Source organism: Limulus polyphemus, unplaced genomic scaffold, assembly GCF_000517525.1.
Source record: "Limulus polyphemus unplaced genomic scaffold, Limulus_polyphemus-2.1.2 Scaffold1946, whole genome shotgun sequence".
NCBI lineage: Eukaryota > Metazoa > Arthropoda > Merostomata > Xiphosura > Limulidae > Limulus > Limulus polyphemus.
Window position 1 is genome coordinate 152396 of NW_013667556.1, and position 22362 is coordinate 174757.

The window sequence follows — 22362 nt, forward strand, 5'->3', positions numbered from 1 at the left end:
TCTCATTGTAATCTGAGGGATGTATTAAAAGCATTAGGCAAGAACAGTCCCGTATAGTTTTAAATAAAATATATTTCCAAATATTCTTTCAGTTACAAATATAAAAGTTTGTTTGTAATTATGAACAAAGCTATACAATGGACTATCCGTGCTGTACCCATCGTAGGTATCGAAACCCAGTTTCTAGCGTTATAAGTTCGTAGACTTGCCGCTGTGCCACTGGTGTACGTGGGCAGTACTTTACTGTTGATATCTGGTTATTTAGACATGCGTCAACGGTTCTTATTGTGCTGGAAATTAAAAAGGTAGACGTTTATTTGCGATTCATTAAGACGGTTCCGTTATAAGGCTGTGTTTTCAGTTATATTTGTGTACTTACTAATACTGATCACGATTTTTACGGCGATCTTGTGTATCGTAAATACAAGCTTGATTTAGCTGGCAGGTTATGCTGAATATAAAGTCGTATATACGCGTTGCCCCCGATAAACATTTAAGAACGGTTTCCGAATGGCAGAGTCACGAAAACGTTACACTGCCTTGGAGAATACAAAACAGATCTGCAGCGTGTCCGTCTTTTCTGCACTCAATAACTGCAGCGTATATAAGGTTTTCGTATCTTTTCCATAGACGTTAGTTCAGCATATTTCCAAGTTAAAGTTTGCATTTTATAAAAGAATTCAGTAAATGAATACGAAATCTACACGAGGGAGAAACATAACGTTAATACACACATGTTTTATCAAGTTAAAAAATCCCCTTTTCAATGTAAGAGATCTAATGCCTGAAAACCAATTAAACATAACATCAGCCATTGATGGAATCTACGCTGCTTCTCTTTCTGTTGCAAACGGGAAACAGAAAATATATCTTTATCGATTTATCGAAAAGTAATTTATTTACTGTAGACACATGTTGAAAAATTAATGTTAAGTAAATAAGTATTTTCAAAATCTGATAAAAAATTCTGTTAAACGTTTTATGTATTAACTCTTTCACTGTCACTGCCCCCCTTCTAGAACGTGGTATGCTCCTTCCCAAAGTTTACCACTTTCAAGTTTCTGAAAAGTAGTTATATATTACCAAAAGTGTATTTTTGGTTTTTACTATGTATGTAGAAATATTGGTGGCAGTGAAAAGTTAACCTTTTAGTAATGAGTTTGTTACCACATTTGGAAGAGTTAACCTCTTAGTAATGAGTTTGTTACCATGCTAGGAAGAGTTAACCTCTTAGTAATGAGTTTGTTACCACACTTGGAAGAGTTAACCTCTTAGTAATGAGTTTGTTACCACGCTAGGAAGAGTTAACCTCTTAGTAATGAGTTTGTTACCACACTTGGAAGAGTTAACCTCTTAGTAATGAGTTTGTTACCACGTTAAGAAGAATTAACATACATTTGTATATCGTCTGTCGATAAACATATAAACATCCAGTAATAAGTACAGTACAACATTATATTTTCGAAGTTGTTTACTAGATATACGGTTAAACAAACGTTGTAAGTAATAGCTCATCAGAAATCGTACTTTCGTTGTTTAATTATGATATTAAACCCGCTTCGCACAGTAGTACATGCAACATATGGTCTACATAAGTACATTCAAACCCTGTGTAAATACGATTCAAGACCTATTTGAATTGTAGTTACACAGTTGTAGCGTATTTATATGAGGTATACAACACACCTGAATCATAATTCTTATAAATACACTAAAACCCTTCAACCATACATTATGTAAGCACGATCAAGACCTACTTCCCACGGTATTTACATGCAACATACCTTCATTACACCTCTAGTCATTTGCATCCCTCAAATACTACATTAAAAGCCCTTCCACAATACGCTGTGTAAGTATAATAAAAGACCCATTTCCCACAATACGTACAAGCAACATGATACCTTCCGCATGCCTTATATAAATACATTATAAAAACCCTTCAGTCACTACGTTTTATATTGCTAATATTATTTTAAGCGAAATGAAATACTATTGTTGTTCTTTCTCAGATTCAAAATGAACATCAAGGCATTGTTGAATTACATAAATCTTGAGAAGAACATGACTTCAATAGAAGCTGGGAGGCCTGCTGAGTTAAAGATTTTAACGTAGTTAGTGTTCGTAGACAAAACCAGGCACACAGAATGGTCTCACTACAAGGGATTTGTGGGCTTTTGGTAACACATAAAATGAATACTTTTTATTTATGCCTAAAGAAACTGGCATGTGGTTTGGATTTTTTAATATTCTTGTACACAAGATGCGTAGAAACAAAATGAAATAGGAAACTCGAAAAGAGAGACATAAGCGGTACTACACGTTTCCTGCCCCCCCCCCAGCGGCACAGCGGTATGTCTGCAGACTTACAACGCTAGAAATCGGGATTCGATACCCGTTGTGGGCAGAGCACAGATAGCCCATTGTGTAGCTTTGTGCTTAATTCCAAACAATACACCTTTCCTTCATGTAACGTTTGATTCTGTAAACTAAATGGTACTTAGAAGATTAACAAGCCTGTGTTAAAAGTGAAATAAATTCTCAATACATGCTTACGAATTTAACACGCAGATAAACAAATTATCTGATTGTCCAATTAAAATAACATATAACAACATTACTCAAATTCAGTTACTTTTTTATTTATACGGTATGAAAAAGTAGCTTTTTATTCAATCGTGTGATCTAAAGTTAAAAGTTTAGTGATCTAAAGTTAAAATAATCTAGATGGTCTTTCGATATTTCTGTTGAATTACATAATTCCGCCTGGAGTATAATTATGGAGAAGTGAAACGATCCTAAACACAAGAGAATCTTTTTAATTTATTTTAACGTTTCATGTATTCATAATTTACATGGTAGCAAGCTTTGTTAAAGTTTTCCTAGAGTTTTTGTTTTATTTTACAAATTTTAATATTATTTGAAATTAAAATTGATTAGTCCTTAACATAAGCTGCTTCTATACTTATTCTCACCAACGCATACGTGCTAAAATGCTTTAAACAAAATGGCAATTATAATAAAGATGTCAAACTTCACTCACATAATTTTGTTCATTTTATTTCACACTATACATACATATACAAATAATTTAAGGACAACAATGGACCATCTAGGCCATCCTATCCACTAAACTAAACTCCAAAAATAAAGATAAAACACTCTTCCATAACACTGTTAAGTTTAATCCCATCAAATTACATTCACAATTAAAACTATGATATGATCTTGCATTTGTTATCATTAAAAACAATTTGCTCTTCATTTGCTCAACTCATCAAATAACCAATTTTTTGTAAAGCATCCTCCTCCTCCTCACAGCCTGCAACACAAAAAAAAACCTTAAAAACATCACCAAATGTAAATGAATTATTGACTATTCCTTTATTTATGTCATTGATGTAAATGAAAAAGAACAAAGATCCTAACAAAGAGTAACCTTTTCATTGCACTCGATTTGTGATAATCTTCTGCATTTTTCCATCTAGCCAGTTTTCCATTCGATGAGCCAGTATATCTTTCGCGCCCACAGAGGTAACGTTTTAACTTGCATTTTATGTGGCATCTTGTCAAATGCTTTCTGAAAATCCAGATACACCAAATCTACCACACACCTACATAAGCAGTAACCTCTTCAAATAACGTAAAAATGAAACCATGCTGACAATCCAGCAAAATTTGTATCTTTTTTAAAATGAATTTTCAAAACATCTTTTATCAGTCTTCCAAACACTTTTTCCATCAAGGATGTAAGACTAATAGGTCTATAATTAGTGGGTCAATTTTTCATCACTTCTTTTGAATACAGGAGTAACATTATTCAACTTACAAGCTTTTAGAACCTGTCTACTATTCAAGAACTTAAAAATAATTGTTCAGGATAATAAATATTGTATACACCTTAATTAGTATAAATTGATTGTTTGTAGTTATGCGCAAAGCTACACAATGGGCTATCTGTGTTCTGCCCACCACGGGTATCGAAACCCGGTTTCTAGCATTGTATATCCGCAGACATACCGCTGTGCTACTGGGGGGGGGGGCAGTATAAATTGAAGAAAAAGTAGAATTTAATAACTCAGTCATTTTATAATCATCAGACATGAGCCTTTCTGTACCGGCCCGGCATGGCCAGGTGGTTAGGGCGCTCAACTCACAATCTGCGGGTCGCGGGTTCGAATCCCCGTCCCACCTAACATGCTCGTCCTTTCAGCCGTGGGGGCGTTATAATGTTACGGTAAATCCCACTATTCGTTGGTAAAAGAGTAGCCAAAGAGTTGGCGGTGGGTGGTGATGACTAGCTGCCTTCCCTCTAGTCTTTCACTGCTAAATTAGGGACGGCTAGCGCATATAGCCCTCGTGTAGCTTTGAGCGAAATTCAAAAACAAACAAACCTTTCTGTACCGTCATTCAAAGGTCTTGCTCCCATCCTAGCATTTCACTTATACTTAATGTATTGAATAAGTCCTTACTACTGGTTTTTACACTTTTAAAGAACCTTTTTTTTATATAGTTTTCGATTTACTAATTTCCCTAACTTCCATTTGATCAACTCTTTTGATCTTGTATACATGCTTGTATAACCCTTTAAATTTCCCATCGTTGTACTGAATTTAAACTTCGTATATTAATAATGCTTTTATTTAATTTTGTCCTTTATATCCTTTTCAGCCAACCTGGTTTTTTATTTGCAGCCACCTTTTTTTCTATAACAAACATGCCTATCTTGAATATTTAAAAAAATATATTTCAAAAGTATTCCACATTTGATCAGTATCTCCAGTTAATTCAGCTGCTCAATTCACAACAGATAAGTCTTATCGCAATTAGCTTTTTGAAATATGTAGCCAAAATATCATTATTCCTAATCTCCATATCCAGCAAAACATCGAACCTAATAGAGCAATGATGACTTGTACCTAGAATTTCTCCAATGTTCACCATATCAACCATTTTTATATCAGAAGTTAACGATAAGTCTAAAATACCATTGTTCCCAATAGGTTCCCTGACCAATTGGTAAAGAAAACCTAAATAACTGTCCCTCCTCATGATTTGACTCTAACATTCCCAATCTATATGCCTGATATTAAATTCACCCATAACTTTGACCTTAATATCTACATTCTTCATCTTACTGTTAAATTTCTACATGATTTCTTCAGTTTCATCTGGTGGTCTTTAACAAATTACAACTAAAACGTTCTCCCCTTTATAACCACTAACATAAACTCAAACATATTCAATCTCGTTGCTACTAGTTTTGTTATATTGAACTCGAATATAATTTAAGGATGTAAAACACATTTAACTTTATCAAACTGTTAATTTACTGAGGACATATAAACAACGATTTTACTATCAAATTGTTAATTTACTGTGGGCATATAAACAATGATTTTACTATCAATTGTTAATTTACTGTCGGCATATAAACAACGATTTTACTTTATCAAATTGCTAATTTACTGTGGGCATATAAACAATGATTTTACTATCAGTTGTTAATTTACTGTGGGCATATAAACAACGATTTTACTTTATTAAATTGCTAATTTACTGTGGGCATATAAACAACGATTTTACTATCAATTGTTAATTTACTGTCGGCATATAAACAACGATTTTACTATCAATTGTTAATTTACTGTGGACATATAAACAACGATTTTACTATTAAATTGCTAATTTACTGTCGGCAAATAAACAACGATTTTACTTTATCAAATTGCTAATTTACTGTGGGCATATAAACAACGATTTTACTATCAACTGTTAATTTACTGTCGGCATATAAACAACGATTTTACTTTATCAAATTGTTAATTTACTGTGGGCATGTAAACAACGATTTTACTATCAATTGCAAAGGGAAAACTAGTGAAATTTTTAATACTCTGATACTCTTCCATTAAACTGACATAACGTATTCGAATAAATGCTAGAAAAACAAATTCAAGGTATTTTTAAAAAGTTCTAATTAGAATAAAAAAGCCAGCTTTACATCTTTCTATTTTGAATCAAACATACTCGTCCTTTCCGCTGTGGAGGCGTTATAATGTGAAGGTCAATAATACTATTCGTTTAGAGTATTCCAAGAACTAAGGGCATTTAAACAGACAGTCCTTGAGTAAAGTGAACAAACAAACAAATAAACAAACAACGAAACAAAAGTTGTAAGAAACAGCCTTCACGTGAACAATTACAACATAATGATATTCCACTTTTAATTTGAACCACTTTCCCATTCCCAGAGCTTACTGAAATTTAACTATTTATACATGAGATTCTAGATAATACTACAGTGTTTTGGCTTGTCATACTTATCTGTTTCTCAGGTTCGCAGAAAATCAAGTCGTTTGTTAAATGTATGCAAAAAGAAAGAATTATGGATGTACAATGCTTGGATAAATTACTTTTGATTAAAATAATATTTTGGAGCAAACTTTTACTATAAAGAACAAATGACAAACATTGAACAGCAGTGAATTAACGTACAATCGTTTAAAAATAACGTTACTGTATCAAAAAAATAAACATCTCTTAATAAATACCACCTGGGTCCCCCGAGAAGACAATGTTAAGTTTACCGATTTATAATGCTAAAATGTAGGGCTCGATTCCCCGCGGTTGACACAGCAGATAGCCCAATGTGGCTTTGCTCTAAAACAAACAATCAAAATGCCTCTTGGTAGCTCACTGGCAAAAGCTTGTAGGCTTATAACGCTAAATAGAGGCTCTATCTGTGCGGGACCGGCACGTACAGCTCATTGTGCAGCTTTGCGCTAAAAAAGTTAATACTGAATATATTAAAAATGAAGTATCTCAATAAACACGATTCATAAAAAGATAAAACAGAATATATTCATAGATTTTATTATAAAAAAAACTCAATACGCATACACAGTGTTTATTTTGGTTAATTACAGTCTCTTTTAAGCCTCCCAGTGGCTCAGCGGGTTTCGATACTCTTGGGTGGTATAGGACAGACACACAATTCTGTAGCTATATGCTTCACAGTAAACAAACAACATTTTTTAAAGTACAATGCATGGCACAAAGCTACACTTTTGCACCATGGAGAGGATTTAGAGTAACTGACCAATAGGGTCGCTTTTTTAGTCTTGACCAGACCCATTTTTTGAGGAGAAATAGGAGAGAGCCAAGATGTTAGGTAATTTTTGATTGGGATAAATTATAAATCTCCGATGTTTTTCAGCTTAAAACACCAACAGCATAAGTTAAGTTGAAATTGCTAATAGCACAAGAAAATTCATAAACCTGTGATGGTCTGTGTTTATATGTCTGAGGACTGGACGTTCATAAACTTGTGATGGTCTGTGTTTTTATGTCTGAGGACTGGACGTTCATAAACTTGTGATGGTCTGTGTTTATATGTCTAAGGACTGGACGTTCATAAACTTGTGATGGTCTGTGTTTTTATGTCTGAGGACTGGACGTTCATAAACTTGTGATGGTCTGTGTTTTTATGTCTGAGGACTGGACGTTCACAAACTTGTGATGGTCTGTGTTTTTATGTCTGAGGACTGGACGTTCACAAACCTGTGATGGTCTGTGTTTATATGTCTAAGGACTGGACGTTCATAAACTTGTGATGGTCTGTGTTTTTATGTCTGAGGACTGGACGTTCACAAACTTGTGATGGTCTGTGTTTTTATGTCTGAGGACTGACATTTACGTTCTTCATCGTTGTTAGAAAGTACACAGCGCAGTGGGCGCATTTAATTTCATAGACCATGTTAGTGGAGGTTTTATGAGGAAATCTTTAGATCAAAAGCTCTCCAGATTACGCAAAGTTTCATCTTAATCCCAAAATTATTCTTTTTTTAAAAATCGTCGTTTTTACACTATATTAAAACTAATAGAAAGACCAGGAGAAGTTAAAGTGAATAATGTCAAAAACCTTTTAAATTTATCTCATATTCCATTATTCTATTGTTTATTACATTTATCTAGCTCACACAAGTTATTTTGTAGAATAAGCAGTAAATGGCTGTTAACCTAATTCAACATTTCAATAAATATATTTTTCAAATTTTAACCATATCTGTGCTACAGTGAAAGTAATAGAGCTTTATGACATTCTGTTGTGGTTTTCCTCATTCGCTGAAGGTCTAGAATTATTATTTTTTTCATACGTCACTGTAACAAGATATAAACATTGACAAAAGAGTTAGCAACGTTGAGATTAGAAACAGTTAATAATAGCCATTCTATTAAATTGAAAGAAATGATGGACATGTGGAAGGAAATTAAACTTTGGCACGAACCCAAGAAAATGAATAGTATAAATTTCTCAAAATTGCTAGATTTAAATTAGCTTTTGTTAAGAGAATGAAAAAGTTGTGCAAAGTTATTCTTCGTTAATAATGGAAAAATTGTTGCATAACTTTCTATCTTCATTAGGAATGGAAAAGGTGTTGTATAACGCTTTTCTTCGTATGGAATGGAGAAGGTGTTGTATAACGCTTTTCTTCGTATGGAATGGAGAAGGTGTTGTGTAACTGTCCTCTTCATATGGAATGGAGAAGGTGTTGTGTAACGTTCTTCATTCAGGATGAAGAAATTGTTATCATTACTACAGAATAGCAAATAAATTGTGCAGTCATAAGTTTATAACTCTATGATTGTGAAATGTTGATCCAAATGTTCCATACTAAGCACCACAATGCAGCAAAGTTGTTTGTTTCCGTTTGATCGTCTCATTTTCCATATAAGCTCATATAACCTTAATAATATTCATATCAGTACTTTTTTTTAGGCCAAGCCATTGTTTCGACTGTTCTATCGTCTCTTTTTTTTTCTTCTTCAGTTATCGTTTCATCACATTCTGCACACTTAGTTAATTCCTGCCCAACGGGTCTTGTTCCTGAGGAAATTATATGATGGAAAAAAAATATGTTGTACCTTTTTGCAGTCAGAGTGCCATCAATTTTGTATAGATCTCCAACATCATACGTTAAGATGCAGTTAATATTGATTTTGCCCACTTACTCTAGCATACTTCACTTTTAGATGCTGCACCCTGGCTCTGATATCATTCGCTTTTCTGCCATAAAACAAACAATCGTTGATCGTGCCAAACAGTTTAAATTTTGATTCATCTGTAAAGAACAACCTCTTCCAGCTTTATCCATTCCGTTATTTGAAGTCTGATACCCAATTCAGCTCGTTGAGTTATCTCTCATAATCAGTGGTTTTTGAGCAACTAAAATCTATTAAATCCACTTCATGCTAATGTGTATCGTAAGTTCTGGAAGTAGCATTCACACCTGTATTTAAATCAAGGTTTTGGCAAACTGTCTGTCGCGAATCACTTAAAATGCCTACTTTTAATTGCTTAGGTTTTAAGAATTTGGGTTTTTTACGTGACTGCCTCTATTATTAACAGTGCTAATTTTACATACTCTCTTAAGAATTTCCATAGAGGTCATGCTAAAACATGAAATTTCGACTCACTCTGTTGTATGAAGAAAACATCCTTCACCAGCTAAAATGTTTGTCATGTCCCAGGTATTATGAGTTCATTCACTACACTACTGCTGAGAATAATATTACTGACTTACTTATATATATAGATAGGCATTATACCAATGTGGCATTGTCAGATTGGTTGAATGAAAGCCAATCACAATGCAAACCTTTAACATGTGAATGCTGTTAATTTTCGTAGAATGGATTAAGAAAAATCTCAATACTCGCAATTTATTCATCGTTTTCATAAATCATTTTCAATAATACACACACACACACACACACACATATATATAGAGAGAGAGTTCCCGTTGTCAGTCCTAAATGTAACCTTAAAGTAATAGTGGATAATGCCTGTGGTAGTAGCTCCCAAACGTATTGGAGATATCCCATGTATCAGAGAAACTCCAAACGCTGATGTTAAACTAGCCAGCAAACATGGAAAATCAATTAAGGGTATCGAGTTGAGGGTGCTTACGCCCACAACATTTCAACTCCTACTCCTCTTCACTGTCTACAACCAGTTGTGGGAAGGCAGTTACCCATACAAGTTCTTATAGTTCCTAAATGTGCTGGATAGTTTTATCAGCGTTTGGATTTTGTCTGATAGATGGAATCTCCCCAACGCATTTTGGGAGCTATTACCACAGGCAATATCTGCTATGACTTTAAGGTGACAACTAAGACTGACAATTGGAACCTTATCAAAATCTTTTTAATTGTTGTTTTATAGTGCTGATTTTAACCGCCTTTTAACAATTAATGTAATTAATATTATTTGAGCTATTTATTTCATTATATATATATATATATATACATCTAGTTATATACTTTTTTGTATCACCTACACTATATGATTTAATATTTTTACATATAAACATATATCCACACAATCTCTCAGAGTATCTCTGACGATGTTCTAGTTGTTAGAACAATTAAGTTTTACAGATAATATAGATATTCTGCTAACCATTGAAACAAACCACAAAGAGCACATGCTGGAAAGTATCTTAAAACTTCCCTGTATTAATATAGAAATTTACTAAATTTGTTATTTTGTGCAGTTTTCACATCATGTTGGTCAAGAATGTCGTTAAATTCCTTTCACTTTAGCTCTCCATTGTTCTGTGTCATTCACCTAGAGTCACAACCTTAGTACAAGATCACTCATGGTATATGAAGCTAGAGAGGTATCGTTTATGTTATCAGTAAGTTGACCTCTGTAGGTAACGACCTCTTTAGTATTTCATTGGAGAATAACAAATCATGTGTATTGTCACTCACTGTCATTGATAAGTCTGACGTTAATGATTCAAGTATCTAACGTGAGAATTATTCAATATGGAACAAAATTTCAGCAGCGTAGTCTGGAATACGATATCGGAGAGACACAGTTTCAAACTTGAGATCAGTAAGTTGATATTAGAAGCGAACTCTCCTGTAGAGGCAAACTTCCTTTATGATATGCATATTAACTGTGTTTGTTTTAAACTATAAAACATTTTATGACATTTTTCGAAAACTCTGTAATAAGAAATTGGTGTTACAAGAGTCTAGAAAATTAAAAAATACTCATGTTGCCAGTGTCTGTTCATTCGAAAATTTTGGTTGAGGTATTAGTTTCAAACTCCCTTTTCAATACTAAACCATAACTGAGATACACAAAGAATGTTAAAGTTCGAATTTAAATTTTTTAAGAAAATGATAGTTTGCAGTAAAGTCGTATGAAATCGTGTGGATACTGTTGTCTCAATTGACAACGAAATGAATATATAATATATATGAAATGAGCAAATTCGTACTTTATGTAGTAATAGACTAAATTCTACTTGGCTACTAAAACAGCAAATTAATATAATATGAATGTATTAGAATTTGAATAAAACATTTAGCTTTTCATATTGATAATTATATTTTAGGCATTATATGTCAGTGGATTATTTGTTTGTTTGTAATTAAGCTCAAAGCTACACAATGGGCTATCTAGCGGTTTCTAGCGTTGTAAGTCCGCAGACATATTGTTGTTTCACTGGGGGAGGTATGCCAATGGAAAAATTCAATTAGTTCATACAATACATTAAGCATTCAATTTTTAAGTGTGTTTTTACAACGTATTTATTTGGTAATGGTGCACTCGAAAGTAACATAAAATAAGCAACAACTGTATTCATCCCATTGTATGTAATCCTATGATAATCTGATGAACACAATATACGCTCTCTCGTCATCAAAGCTGTATACAGAACATATTGCACATACGCTTAACCTCATTAGCATAAATGAAACGTAATCCAAACATTTCCTTCCACAATGTCACGTGAGGAACACGTCACATACGTTCTTGATCTCACTAACATGACCAAAAATAATTAACCCTTTTTTTTACGTTAAGGCCATGTGCGGAACAAATTGTACACTTTCTCTCTCTCTAGTAACTTAGCTATTGTTTATTTCAGAGCGACGCCTAGAGTCATTAATTTTCATTAAAGTGACACATAAATATCAAGTAAACTTTTCGTTCCTCACACGTTCCTGTCACATAGAATGAATCAACTAACAGACAAACAGGTAAGATAGTCTACGTATCTAATAATCATATGTGAACAGCAATATTTCCCCACAGTGAAAAGGATAAACAGAGCTGTAAATAAAACGTCTTCGGTTGATGTTGTTTAGAAGCTGACTCCCTGTGACACGCAGCTGAAAGATTGCCACACTCCACTGATAAAACCAGACATTAGTTTCTTGCCAACTAAAAGGCTGAGGAAAATTAGAGTCGATTTGCTACACGTTCACAACTAAAGGCGAGGTCTTAATTACAGTTTTCAGTGACAGAACGCCTTCATTAAAAGCTCAATAATTCTTTGTTCATCTTTATGAGGAAGAGCTGGTCTGCTCGTTATCGAGAATATCTTTACCACTCAGTTGGCTGGTTGTTTATGTGCTTTACGAGATACTTATTGAGTATTCCCTAAGGCAACTCCGTCCAGAAAAAAAAATCATTTCAGCTTTTCTTGTAATCCAAGACTATTCTCTACACAATTTCTTTCCGTGAATGTATGTAAGTGTTTGTATTGCGGATTGCACAAAACAATGCCATTCTCTATATGCCAAACAGGAATTAAAACCGAAATCGTTTCATAAAAGTCAAATCGGATGCGCTTAGTTTCATTTTCTACTTCCAAACTTTCGGAATACTTGCTTCAAAAAACATAAATAACAGAACTTGTCACCCTTTTACCAATTAGTGATTGAGTAAATTAAAAGCACGCAAGGCGTAAAAACCTAAAACTGGGATATTTCTATTTGTGCGCGGACGAAAGTCTCATGAATATATTTGTGATTGTAATTACGTAATGTAATAATCGAACTAATAGGTAACCCAGAAAAGAAAATAGGTGGAAAAAATCTGGGCAGAGGGGTTGTCCCCCAGGTCCTCAAAGTGCACATTTGGCCTTAAATTAGAAGATTTGAAATAGATCACAAATGCATACATGTGAAATTCAGCTTGCTACATACTTACAATATTGAGTTACATTAGTAGCTTTTATATACATTTCTACTAAAAACTGTTTGATAACTTATTAAAATATCAAAAAGATAATTAGTATCAATTTGATTTCAGTTAGTATTCTAAGAAATCTCCTAATTTCTTCCTTTTCTCTCTAAATATATATCTGCTTCCCAGTGTTACCTCTGAGGGCTCAAACCGCTAAAAATTGGGATTCGATACTCGTGGTGACCACAGCACGCATGTAGTAGATGGTTGAGCTTAATCATAATCAAACAAATAAATTCATTATTGCCTAATTTCACGAACCACCACCAGAAATCTGGAAGCTGAACTTTCTGAAATCATTTGCTTTGAATCAGTTGCATTCAAAACCGTGTTACAGGATGTTTATCTACCAACCGCAGTGTGAGAAAAAATAACGAAACTCAGTTCGAACTTACCTCTACTTTCCGACGTAATGACGTTAGCACAAGCTTTAAAGTTGAAAGTCATTCGAGAATCGTCAGTACAAGGATGAACAGTTGACACAGGGTAGTTACATTCCCCGTGTCCACGACTGTAGGTAAAGGTAAAAGACCCTCGAAATGGACACGGTACTGGCACAGTGTCTACTGCCATACGGACATAAGACGAAAACAAATCTTTTTTTATATAAAGCATATGGAAATTGTTAATAGCATGTAGCGGCTAATACAATCTTTAGTGTTCTTGACCTATAACCATTAAAATCAATCTATTATTGTGCAAAACGGATAAAGAGACAGATTTATAACAATGATTAAGATGCACTTTAAACTTCTAGCCTTAAAAACTTCTGTAAGCATTTGCTTCTTATTTAAACTTCTAGATATAATAAAAAACATTAGCTTCTTATTTAAACTTCTAGATATAACAAAAACATTAGCTTCTTACTTAAACTTCTAGATATAATAAAAAACATTAGCTTCTTACTTAAACTTCTAGATATAACAAAAACATTAGCTTCTTACTTAAACTTCTAGATATAATAAAAACATTAGCTTCTTATTTAAACTTCTAGATATAACTAAGAAGCTAATGTTTTTTTTTAACATCGATACACACAGAAAACTCCAAGATTTAGATTTTTTCGTTAAAACTTCTTTTAGTATAACTTTTTCAAACAAATAAAGTACCAAAAGATAATGTTTCTTAAGAACAATTCTGTTAGCGTTAAAACTTATTAAAAATTTTAAACGACCGTATTCGATACGAAATGACAAATTATCCAGTTGAAATCTGCAAACATAAAATGGAAACATAATTTTAGTTATTAAAGCAATAAATAATAAAGTATAATCGTATTCATTCATTTTTAATTATAATCTGTTTGTGTTTAGAACGTCTTCTGGTAGCTCAGCAGTAAGTCAGTGGATTTATAACGCTAAAAATCGGGTTTCGATACCTACGGTAGGCAAAGAGCATATAACCCATTTGTGCTTTACAATATTTTTTGGAAATTGTATTTTTCTATATTCCGTATTATTTTAAGATGAAATACTCAGAAACATAGGTTAGGTTAGAAGTACAGGGAAAAGCCTGGGCTCATCTTTGTCAACAATAACATCCTATATTGTGTTGATATTTTGTTTGGGGAGTAACTACAACTCTCTTGTAAAGCAGCTTCAAGCTCTAGGTCTATCCCCTTTTGTTGATCTGTGCGTCACCTAGTGGTCAACATATAGAATTGCAGAGTGAAAGAACAAGGTTCGATTCTCAATATCTCTGGGAATACACTCCTTTCAGCTGTAAGAGCGTTAAAAATGTGACAATAAACTCCTTTAGTTGGTTAAGAATAACCACACAGGTGGAGGGTGCTGTTGACTGGTTACTCTTTCTTTCGTTGGTATTTCTAGTTTATGGATGACTCTACTTGAACTTTAATGGTCCCTGACCTGGCCGTTTATTCCACGTGTCGTATAAAGTGTCGTTCAGGTTAAAATGAGTAAAATACAAAAAAAAAGGCCCTTTCCCCCCATCTTCCACTATTCGAAGACGTTACTTGCTTCAAATTACTACTGATTACAATGTGTTTTGCTAGCATAGTATATTAGATTTTCTATTGTATCCTTGATCATCTTCTATTTCTAGAGACACTTTGTAAATTTGAACCGGACAGTTGTATTTTTTTACTCGTTAGGCAAGTAATGACATACCGAATTTTTGCTTAAAACTCCATTAATGCTTAAAATACTCTCGAATATCATTATTGCCAATTTTCATGGATTTAAAACTAATCAAAAGGTAGCCGAACTGCTTGGAATTCTATTGGATTTATAACCGAAAATACTGTTAATAGCAAGAGTGTCCAACGGAGGAATTTATGCAATCTAGTCATTACAGAGTTTCGTTTTATTGTGTGTGGATTTCTGGCCTTCATTAGCTTATTTTGTATCAGATGCCATTAGTATCTTCTGAGGTATATTAACATATTATTCGATAGGAATTATATTAATACACACACTGCTGTATAGTCAGAATTTCATAAAACGACATGACATTAATAACTTTCGTAACTAGTTCAAGTGAAATTAGCTCAAACCAGTTGGAACAGGCCCTCCATTTTTCATTGTTAAGGCGACACAGTTATATCCACAGCGTTCTTCAGATTTCTGTCACACCTAGGTCTACTCATTCTAAGCAAATTAAGTATGCTCGAATTCCAACCCTCAGGATACAATGATAATCAATGCTTTGCATTCAAGGCCGTGACAAGTGGCTTATGCGTTACATATCGGTGTGATGGATTCATGCCACCTGCAATGTGAATGTTATGGGTGATGGATTCATTCTAGATGTAATGAGGATGTTTTGGGTGATGTATTCGTGTCAGATGTAATATGGATGTTCTTGTTGATGGATACATGATTGATGGTTTCATTACAAATGCACTTACTGGATTTATAAAATATTTCGAAAACAAGATTAAGAAAAGTTAAAACGAAATCCTTGTAATCTGTCTTAGTGAAATTTCACCTTCATGAAATAGCTGTTAAAATTCTCAACTTTTGTTCGTTGTTAAGCACAAAGTCACACATTAGTTTATCTGTGTTTTGCCCACCGCTGATATCGAAACACGATTTCTAACATTATAAGCCCTCAAACTTGCCATTGAGCCACGAGGGCAAAATTCTCAGCAAAAATATATTGTAACATAAATTATTTTCAGTTTCTAATGTTCTTTATACATTAAAATAACTTTATAAACTCAAGAGATTATGATTACGATTGCTAATAAAAGCAATAGTATGGAAATCTAAAAAAAAAATATCTAAAGTTGTATATCTTAATCATTCGTGGATCAATACGAACGTGTTTAATATAAAAATATTTTGTTCGAAAGATATTCAACTTAAAAATGTGTTATGACTTTTATTCTCGTGAGGACAAGTTAACTGTTAAACTCAGTAGTTTATTATAGTGTGTTATTCAGATAGAACAACGTTTTTCCTTGAACAATACTTACGCCTAAACATGGAATACAGCAAGGCGTCTCCACTTATCTGTAGGCATAGCCCATCCAGCCACGGGCGCTCATTAGGTAACGAACAGTAGGCTAGAAACAAAAGATAACGTTCATTATACTGACAAGATCTCTGAGGATTGGGGACCAATACTGAGAGAAGATATTTGAGATAGCAAAACATAGCCAGTATTGAGATAAGATATTTGTTATGACAAAACATAGCCATTATTGAGAGAAAATGTGGTTTGACAAAACGTTGCCAGTATTGAGAGAAGATATTTATGACAAAACATAGCCAGTATTGAGAGAAGATATTTGATATAGCAAAACATAGCCAGTATTGAGATAAGATATTTGATATATCAAAACATAGCCAGTATCGAGAGATATTTGATATAGCAAAACATAGCCAGTATTGAGATAAGATATTTGATATAGCAAAACATAGCCAGTATTGAGATAAGATATTTGATATAGCAAAACATAGCCAGTATCGAGAGATATTTGATATAGCAAAACATAGCCAGTATTGAGATAAGATATTTGTTATGACAAAACATAGCCAGTATTGAGAGAAAATGTGTTATGACAAAACGTAGCCAGTATTAAGAGAAGATATTTATGACAAAACGTAGCCAGTATTGAGAGAAGATATTTGTGACAAAACGTAGCCAGTATTGAGAGAATATATTTATTTCAAACTTTTTTTTCTTATATCAAAATGTTTATAAGTGGTGATGATGTGTAGACCCTTTGAATCAGTTATATTAACTTTAACTCTATAAGTGGCCTCCTGCTGGGTTTTTTGTATGTTTTTTTATTTATACAGCAACATGATACTCTCAAGATTGGCTTGTATATGATTTTTAGTGGGTTTTTTGCAACTTCCGTCTGTTTTGTCTGTTCGATGTGCAATATTACAAACACATTAACACTTGTATTAACATTTCATGTGCTGATAACCTGTTTGAAGCTCAGAAACAAATAACCGCTGTCTTGTTTTGTGTATTTATTACTGTATTTATAATAGGTTTCAATAATGTTTTCCAAAAATTTTTTGAACTATGAAGAATATTTTGTATTATTAGCGTAGTATATGGATTGAGAACTAATTTGAATATTTCAAGATGAACGAATTTTATGAGATAATGTTGGGATTATGGCCGAAAATATCGATAAAAGCGAGGATAACCAAATAATATCATAATGCATTGTAATTAATTTAATGTTTAATTTTTTAATCACAGTTACCTAACTTTAGATCAAAAGATATTATATCAATATTCTTAAAAGTAACTTTTAAATAAGTTAACTTTTAACTCTTGGTTTTATAGTCATGAGACTTGGTACCTTTAGAAAAATATCTTACTTTGTTATCTTAATCAGTAAGACACAGTAGCAAAACTATGGAACGACTTTCGCAATATCTTAGCCAGTAATGGACCTATTTCTTCAGATTCAAAACTATAGTAATACTAGTTGAGCCCTGAAAATATTTTTGCATCTGTACGGTACACAATGTTTTTCGTATTTTTTTCGCTTTTTCTTAATAGCTCATCCCCCGGGAGTGATGATGCTTTCGTACATTACCAATTCCAATTTCCTGCTCACGGAAATAAGCTGCATTCACTATCTGCCTGAAGTTATAGCCCATTGTAAAGGATAGGATAAATAAAGACGATTTATGGTAAAACACTTAACCTTAATCTTAAAACCAAAATCTATTTTGTAGTCATACTTAAGAGGATGAAAATATTCCAAACAACTTTAGTGGAATAATGAAAAACCAAATAATTAATAAACGTAAGTAGTGTAAATAAGAACATATATTAAAATCCCGTTACTTAGCGATAAAAATAATCTGCCATGCAGATAAATACACTTTTTTATACGATCCTTATTCCTAACAGTTTTTAAGTAACATTTTATTTTAGACTTTACAATAAAAGGTTGCCATCAATAAAACACGTTTCTTATTCCTAAATAATAGCAATATTGTCCGGTATATAAATATTGATTTGTTTATCAATTTTTAAAAGGCTATCTAAGCAGCATGTAAGTTGAAAAAATAGGCTAATTTTGTCTTTAATTATGTTTAAAAGAAGTTGAATAACACAATTTCCAGTTAAAACTTACTTTCTTTATACTGAAGGACATTCATATGTTTTTCATGGATCACAACGCAACGGTAACAGGATTCCGTTCTGAAACAGAGATAAAAGATTTAAGTGTTTTTCATGGATCACAACGCAACGGTAACAAGATTCTGTTTTGAAACAGAGATAAAAGATTTAAGTGTTCTTTAGAAATATCCGAAAAAAATATGGAACGAATTTTTCATGTGAAACAGTCCCACTGAGTGTAATTTGGAGAGTTAATTACACTTTGTAAGAAAGATATTGTGGGTCTTAAAGTAATTACTTTTGGGGTAGGTTCTCCTACCATGTTTAGTGACGTAATTTTTATCTTATTGATTACTTAGTATCCGCACTATCATGGTGGCCACACATGGTGAAAGATGTCTAATATTATGTTGTTTTAGACACCTCAGCTCTTTCTTCTTTTGTTAGATGATATCTTCTGTCTGAAAGAGTATTTTAGTGTATTTTGGGCCTGGGTAAAAACTACTTCGAACTGAAATATTATTTGCAGGCCGGATTTCGACGTCAAATGAAACTAATAGCTGACCAATGCTGTTAGGCAACAGAGGTCAAGAGGTGACGCCGTCCGCTAGACAAAGAGAGCAAGTTGATGTTTAGAATCCAGGTGTTTTTGTTTTTTTATTACTCTGCTCCCATTTATGAAGAAAGAAAACCTTTTGAGGTTCGTTCGGCATTTAGTGTTTAGTCTTGCGAGAAGGAAGACTTCAAGACCAACCATTGCATAAATAGGTTGTCTTGTGAAATCGGTTGATTGGAAGTTATTAGTTATCGCTTTATAGATAGGTAGTTTTCCTGGAAGACCTGTCTTCGAACTTTGAAAATGGTAACAGCACTCCTGATTACCGTGCCGTACAGTTTATGTGGTTCTGTGTCTTCCTACAGGTGTGGTGATCTTCCCTTGCCAAGAATATACGCTATGTTATATATAGGTGTGGTGATCTTCCCTTGCCAAGGATATACGCTGTGTTATATATAGGTGTGGTGATCTTCCCTTGCCAAGGATATACGCTATGTTATATATAGGTGTGGTGATCATCCCTTACCAAGGATATATGCTATGTTATATATAGGTGTGGTGATCTTCCCTTGCCAAGGATATACGCTATGTTATATATAGGTGTGGTGATCTTCCCTTGCCAAGGATATACGCTATGTTATATATAGGTGTGGTGATCTTCCCTTGCCAAGAATATACGCTATGTTATATATAGGTGTGGTGATCTTCCCTTGCCAAGGATATACGCTATGTTATAGACAAGCATCCTTGAAATCGGTGCGCCCTGATCTTTGCATCCCTTGATTAGTTCATTATATGAATAATCTCCGTCGAAAAAGACTGTGCGATATTCATCCAAGCTTAAGTCTGTCACATCATTTTTATAAAGTGCAATTAAGCCTCTGCACTTATTTCTGTCACCTTATTTTTCAAAAATAACCAATAACTTAATATTAACTTCCTATCAGAGAAAGCTATGTGCTTAGCGCGATATTAGAAATCAACCTGTATAGCTAATTAGAAATAAGACATCCAGAAAAGTAAAACACGTTTCAATACTTGTGAGCAGGAAAAGTCTGTGGTGGAGTACCAATCTCTATATCCTGCAAAAGAGAATAATTAATGCAACATATGATAGTATTATATCCCTTTGTGCTACTATAGGAGATAACGTTCACTGTCCCCATGCTAAACTGGTTAACACATTCCTTGTTCAAGAAGAGCTTGCTCAGATGGATTGTAATTCACACTCATAAGATTTCAATTCCATCGAATGTTCTATAGAATGTTCTTGGAAGGAGGAATACATTCCATCAAGAGACTCCCGACACTAAAGATGTCTGGAAAACAGTTCTTCTTCAGAAGAATGGTCGGCGATCGATATCTTGGGCCTAACCAACACAATGACTTTGAGCATGAAACATCAGTTACAGGCTACACTTGCTGTTCGTGATGACCATATTCCACATATTCCATATTCCAGAAGATGTAAAACCGTAGCTACGAAATGTCCTTTAATTAGCGTAGGTTGAATGACGAATAAACGGCGTACGGATCACATGACTGATAATCAGAGGCACATTAACTGAAAGGGTACTTGTTATTTTATAGCAATGGCTTTGTCTTATTATAGCTAAACTGTTACAATCTATCTTTCAATTATATTGTACAGCGTGTATCAAAATCGTTTTCAAAAAATGAATATTAAGTTTAAATATTATTCATGGTAAGCTTTAAGCTACACGATCGATTAGATAAATAATTTGTGAGGTATCTATCATAAAAATTAAATAATAATTACCTGAATTGACTGAGATATATAATTGTGGTTTTATTATGGCAAGGGAAGATCATCTCTCATATATATAACTTATCTTACTACAAACAAGAACTTATGTGGGTCCAAATACACATAGAAATAAATATAGTTGAAATGGAGGTATTCCTTTCATCATACAGTACAGCTTTTTTATTTTGACTAAGAATGTGAATTAATTTAGAAAAAGGCATTCAGATAAGATACAATTACGCTATGTAAAACGTATATCAATGCAGAGAAGAATGTTCAAAGTGGTTGTATTGACATAATTAGACAATCTTCAAGATAAAATAATTTAGCATTACCGATATTTTTATATTCCACACTTTTTATTATCTATTTAATATTAAAGGCTTAATTAAACCTCCATTTATCTTCTCAAAAACATTAATAGGGAGTATCTGGACGACATTCAAAGAATCAAATCGCATTCCTATTGACTAATGCAAGACTTATTTCGTTGTATCATTTCCTCACGTGTTACATTTGTTTTACATGTAAAAACTGTGGTATTATTCGATTTCTACTGCCCATGAACAACCAAGTCGCAAATAAAATACAACTAGAAACACACAAATAGAAACAAGTACAAGCATTCCTGAGATTAACAATAATTCACAAGCATTCTTAAGATGAACAATAATTCACAAGTATTCACTTATTACTGAAATAAAGTAAACTACTTTATTTGAACTTTTCAAACAAAGTGCAAGTTCATACAAAAATAACAAAATCTTAAATCAATAGTCTTAAGTTTATGCATTCTTACAAAAATAATTGGACATTCCTATTAACAAAGATAAACCATACAACTTTTACATGTCTACAAGTTCTGTAGGGCGATATAGAAGGCTCCAGGATATTGTTAATCTTAAGAATACTTGGGAATTAACAGCTTATGAACACGTTAATTGACAAATATATTCATTCAAAAATAGAGAAAAACAATATACTTCAAGAAGTCGATGCTATGTATATTATCAAAGATACACACATATTTATATGTGTATATATATCTTGGAGCATGTGTGGGGTTGGGCGGGTACTATCAAAGATACACACATATTTATATGTGTATACATATCTTGGCGCATGTGTGGAGTGGGGGCGGGTACTATCAAAGATACACACATATTTATATGTGTATATATATCTTGGAGCATGTGTGGGGTGGGGCGGGTACTATCAAAGATACCCACATATTTATATGTGTATATATATCTTGGAGCATGTGTGGGGTGGGGCGGGTACTATCAAACATACCCACATATTTATATGTATATATATATCTTGGAGCATGTGTGGGGTGGGGGCGGGTACTATCAAACATACCCACATATTTATATGTATATATATATCTTGGAGCATGTGTGGGGTGGGGGCGGGTACTAT

General features: G+C 33.4%; 1 protein-coding gene across 1 annotated transcript in view; it reads right to left on the reverse strand.

Moving 5' to 3' along the window:
- Positions 1–22362, reverse strand: part of LOC106465445 — a gene marked incomplete at its 5' end in the record, with an annotated part of 76440 nt that overhangs the window by 26084 nt on the left and 27994 nt on the right. Inside the window, 3 exons of the mRNA XM_022393350.1 lie at positions 13450–13620; positions 16494–16583; positions 18630–18697. Of these exons, the coding sequence (XP_022249058.1) occupies positions 13450–13620; positions 16494–16583; positions 18630–18697 (329 nt within the window). The remainder of the gene's footprint in view (positions 1–13449; positions 13621–16493; positions 16584–18629; positions 18698–22362) is intronic.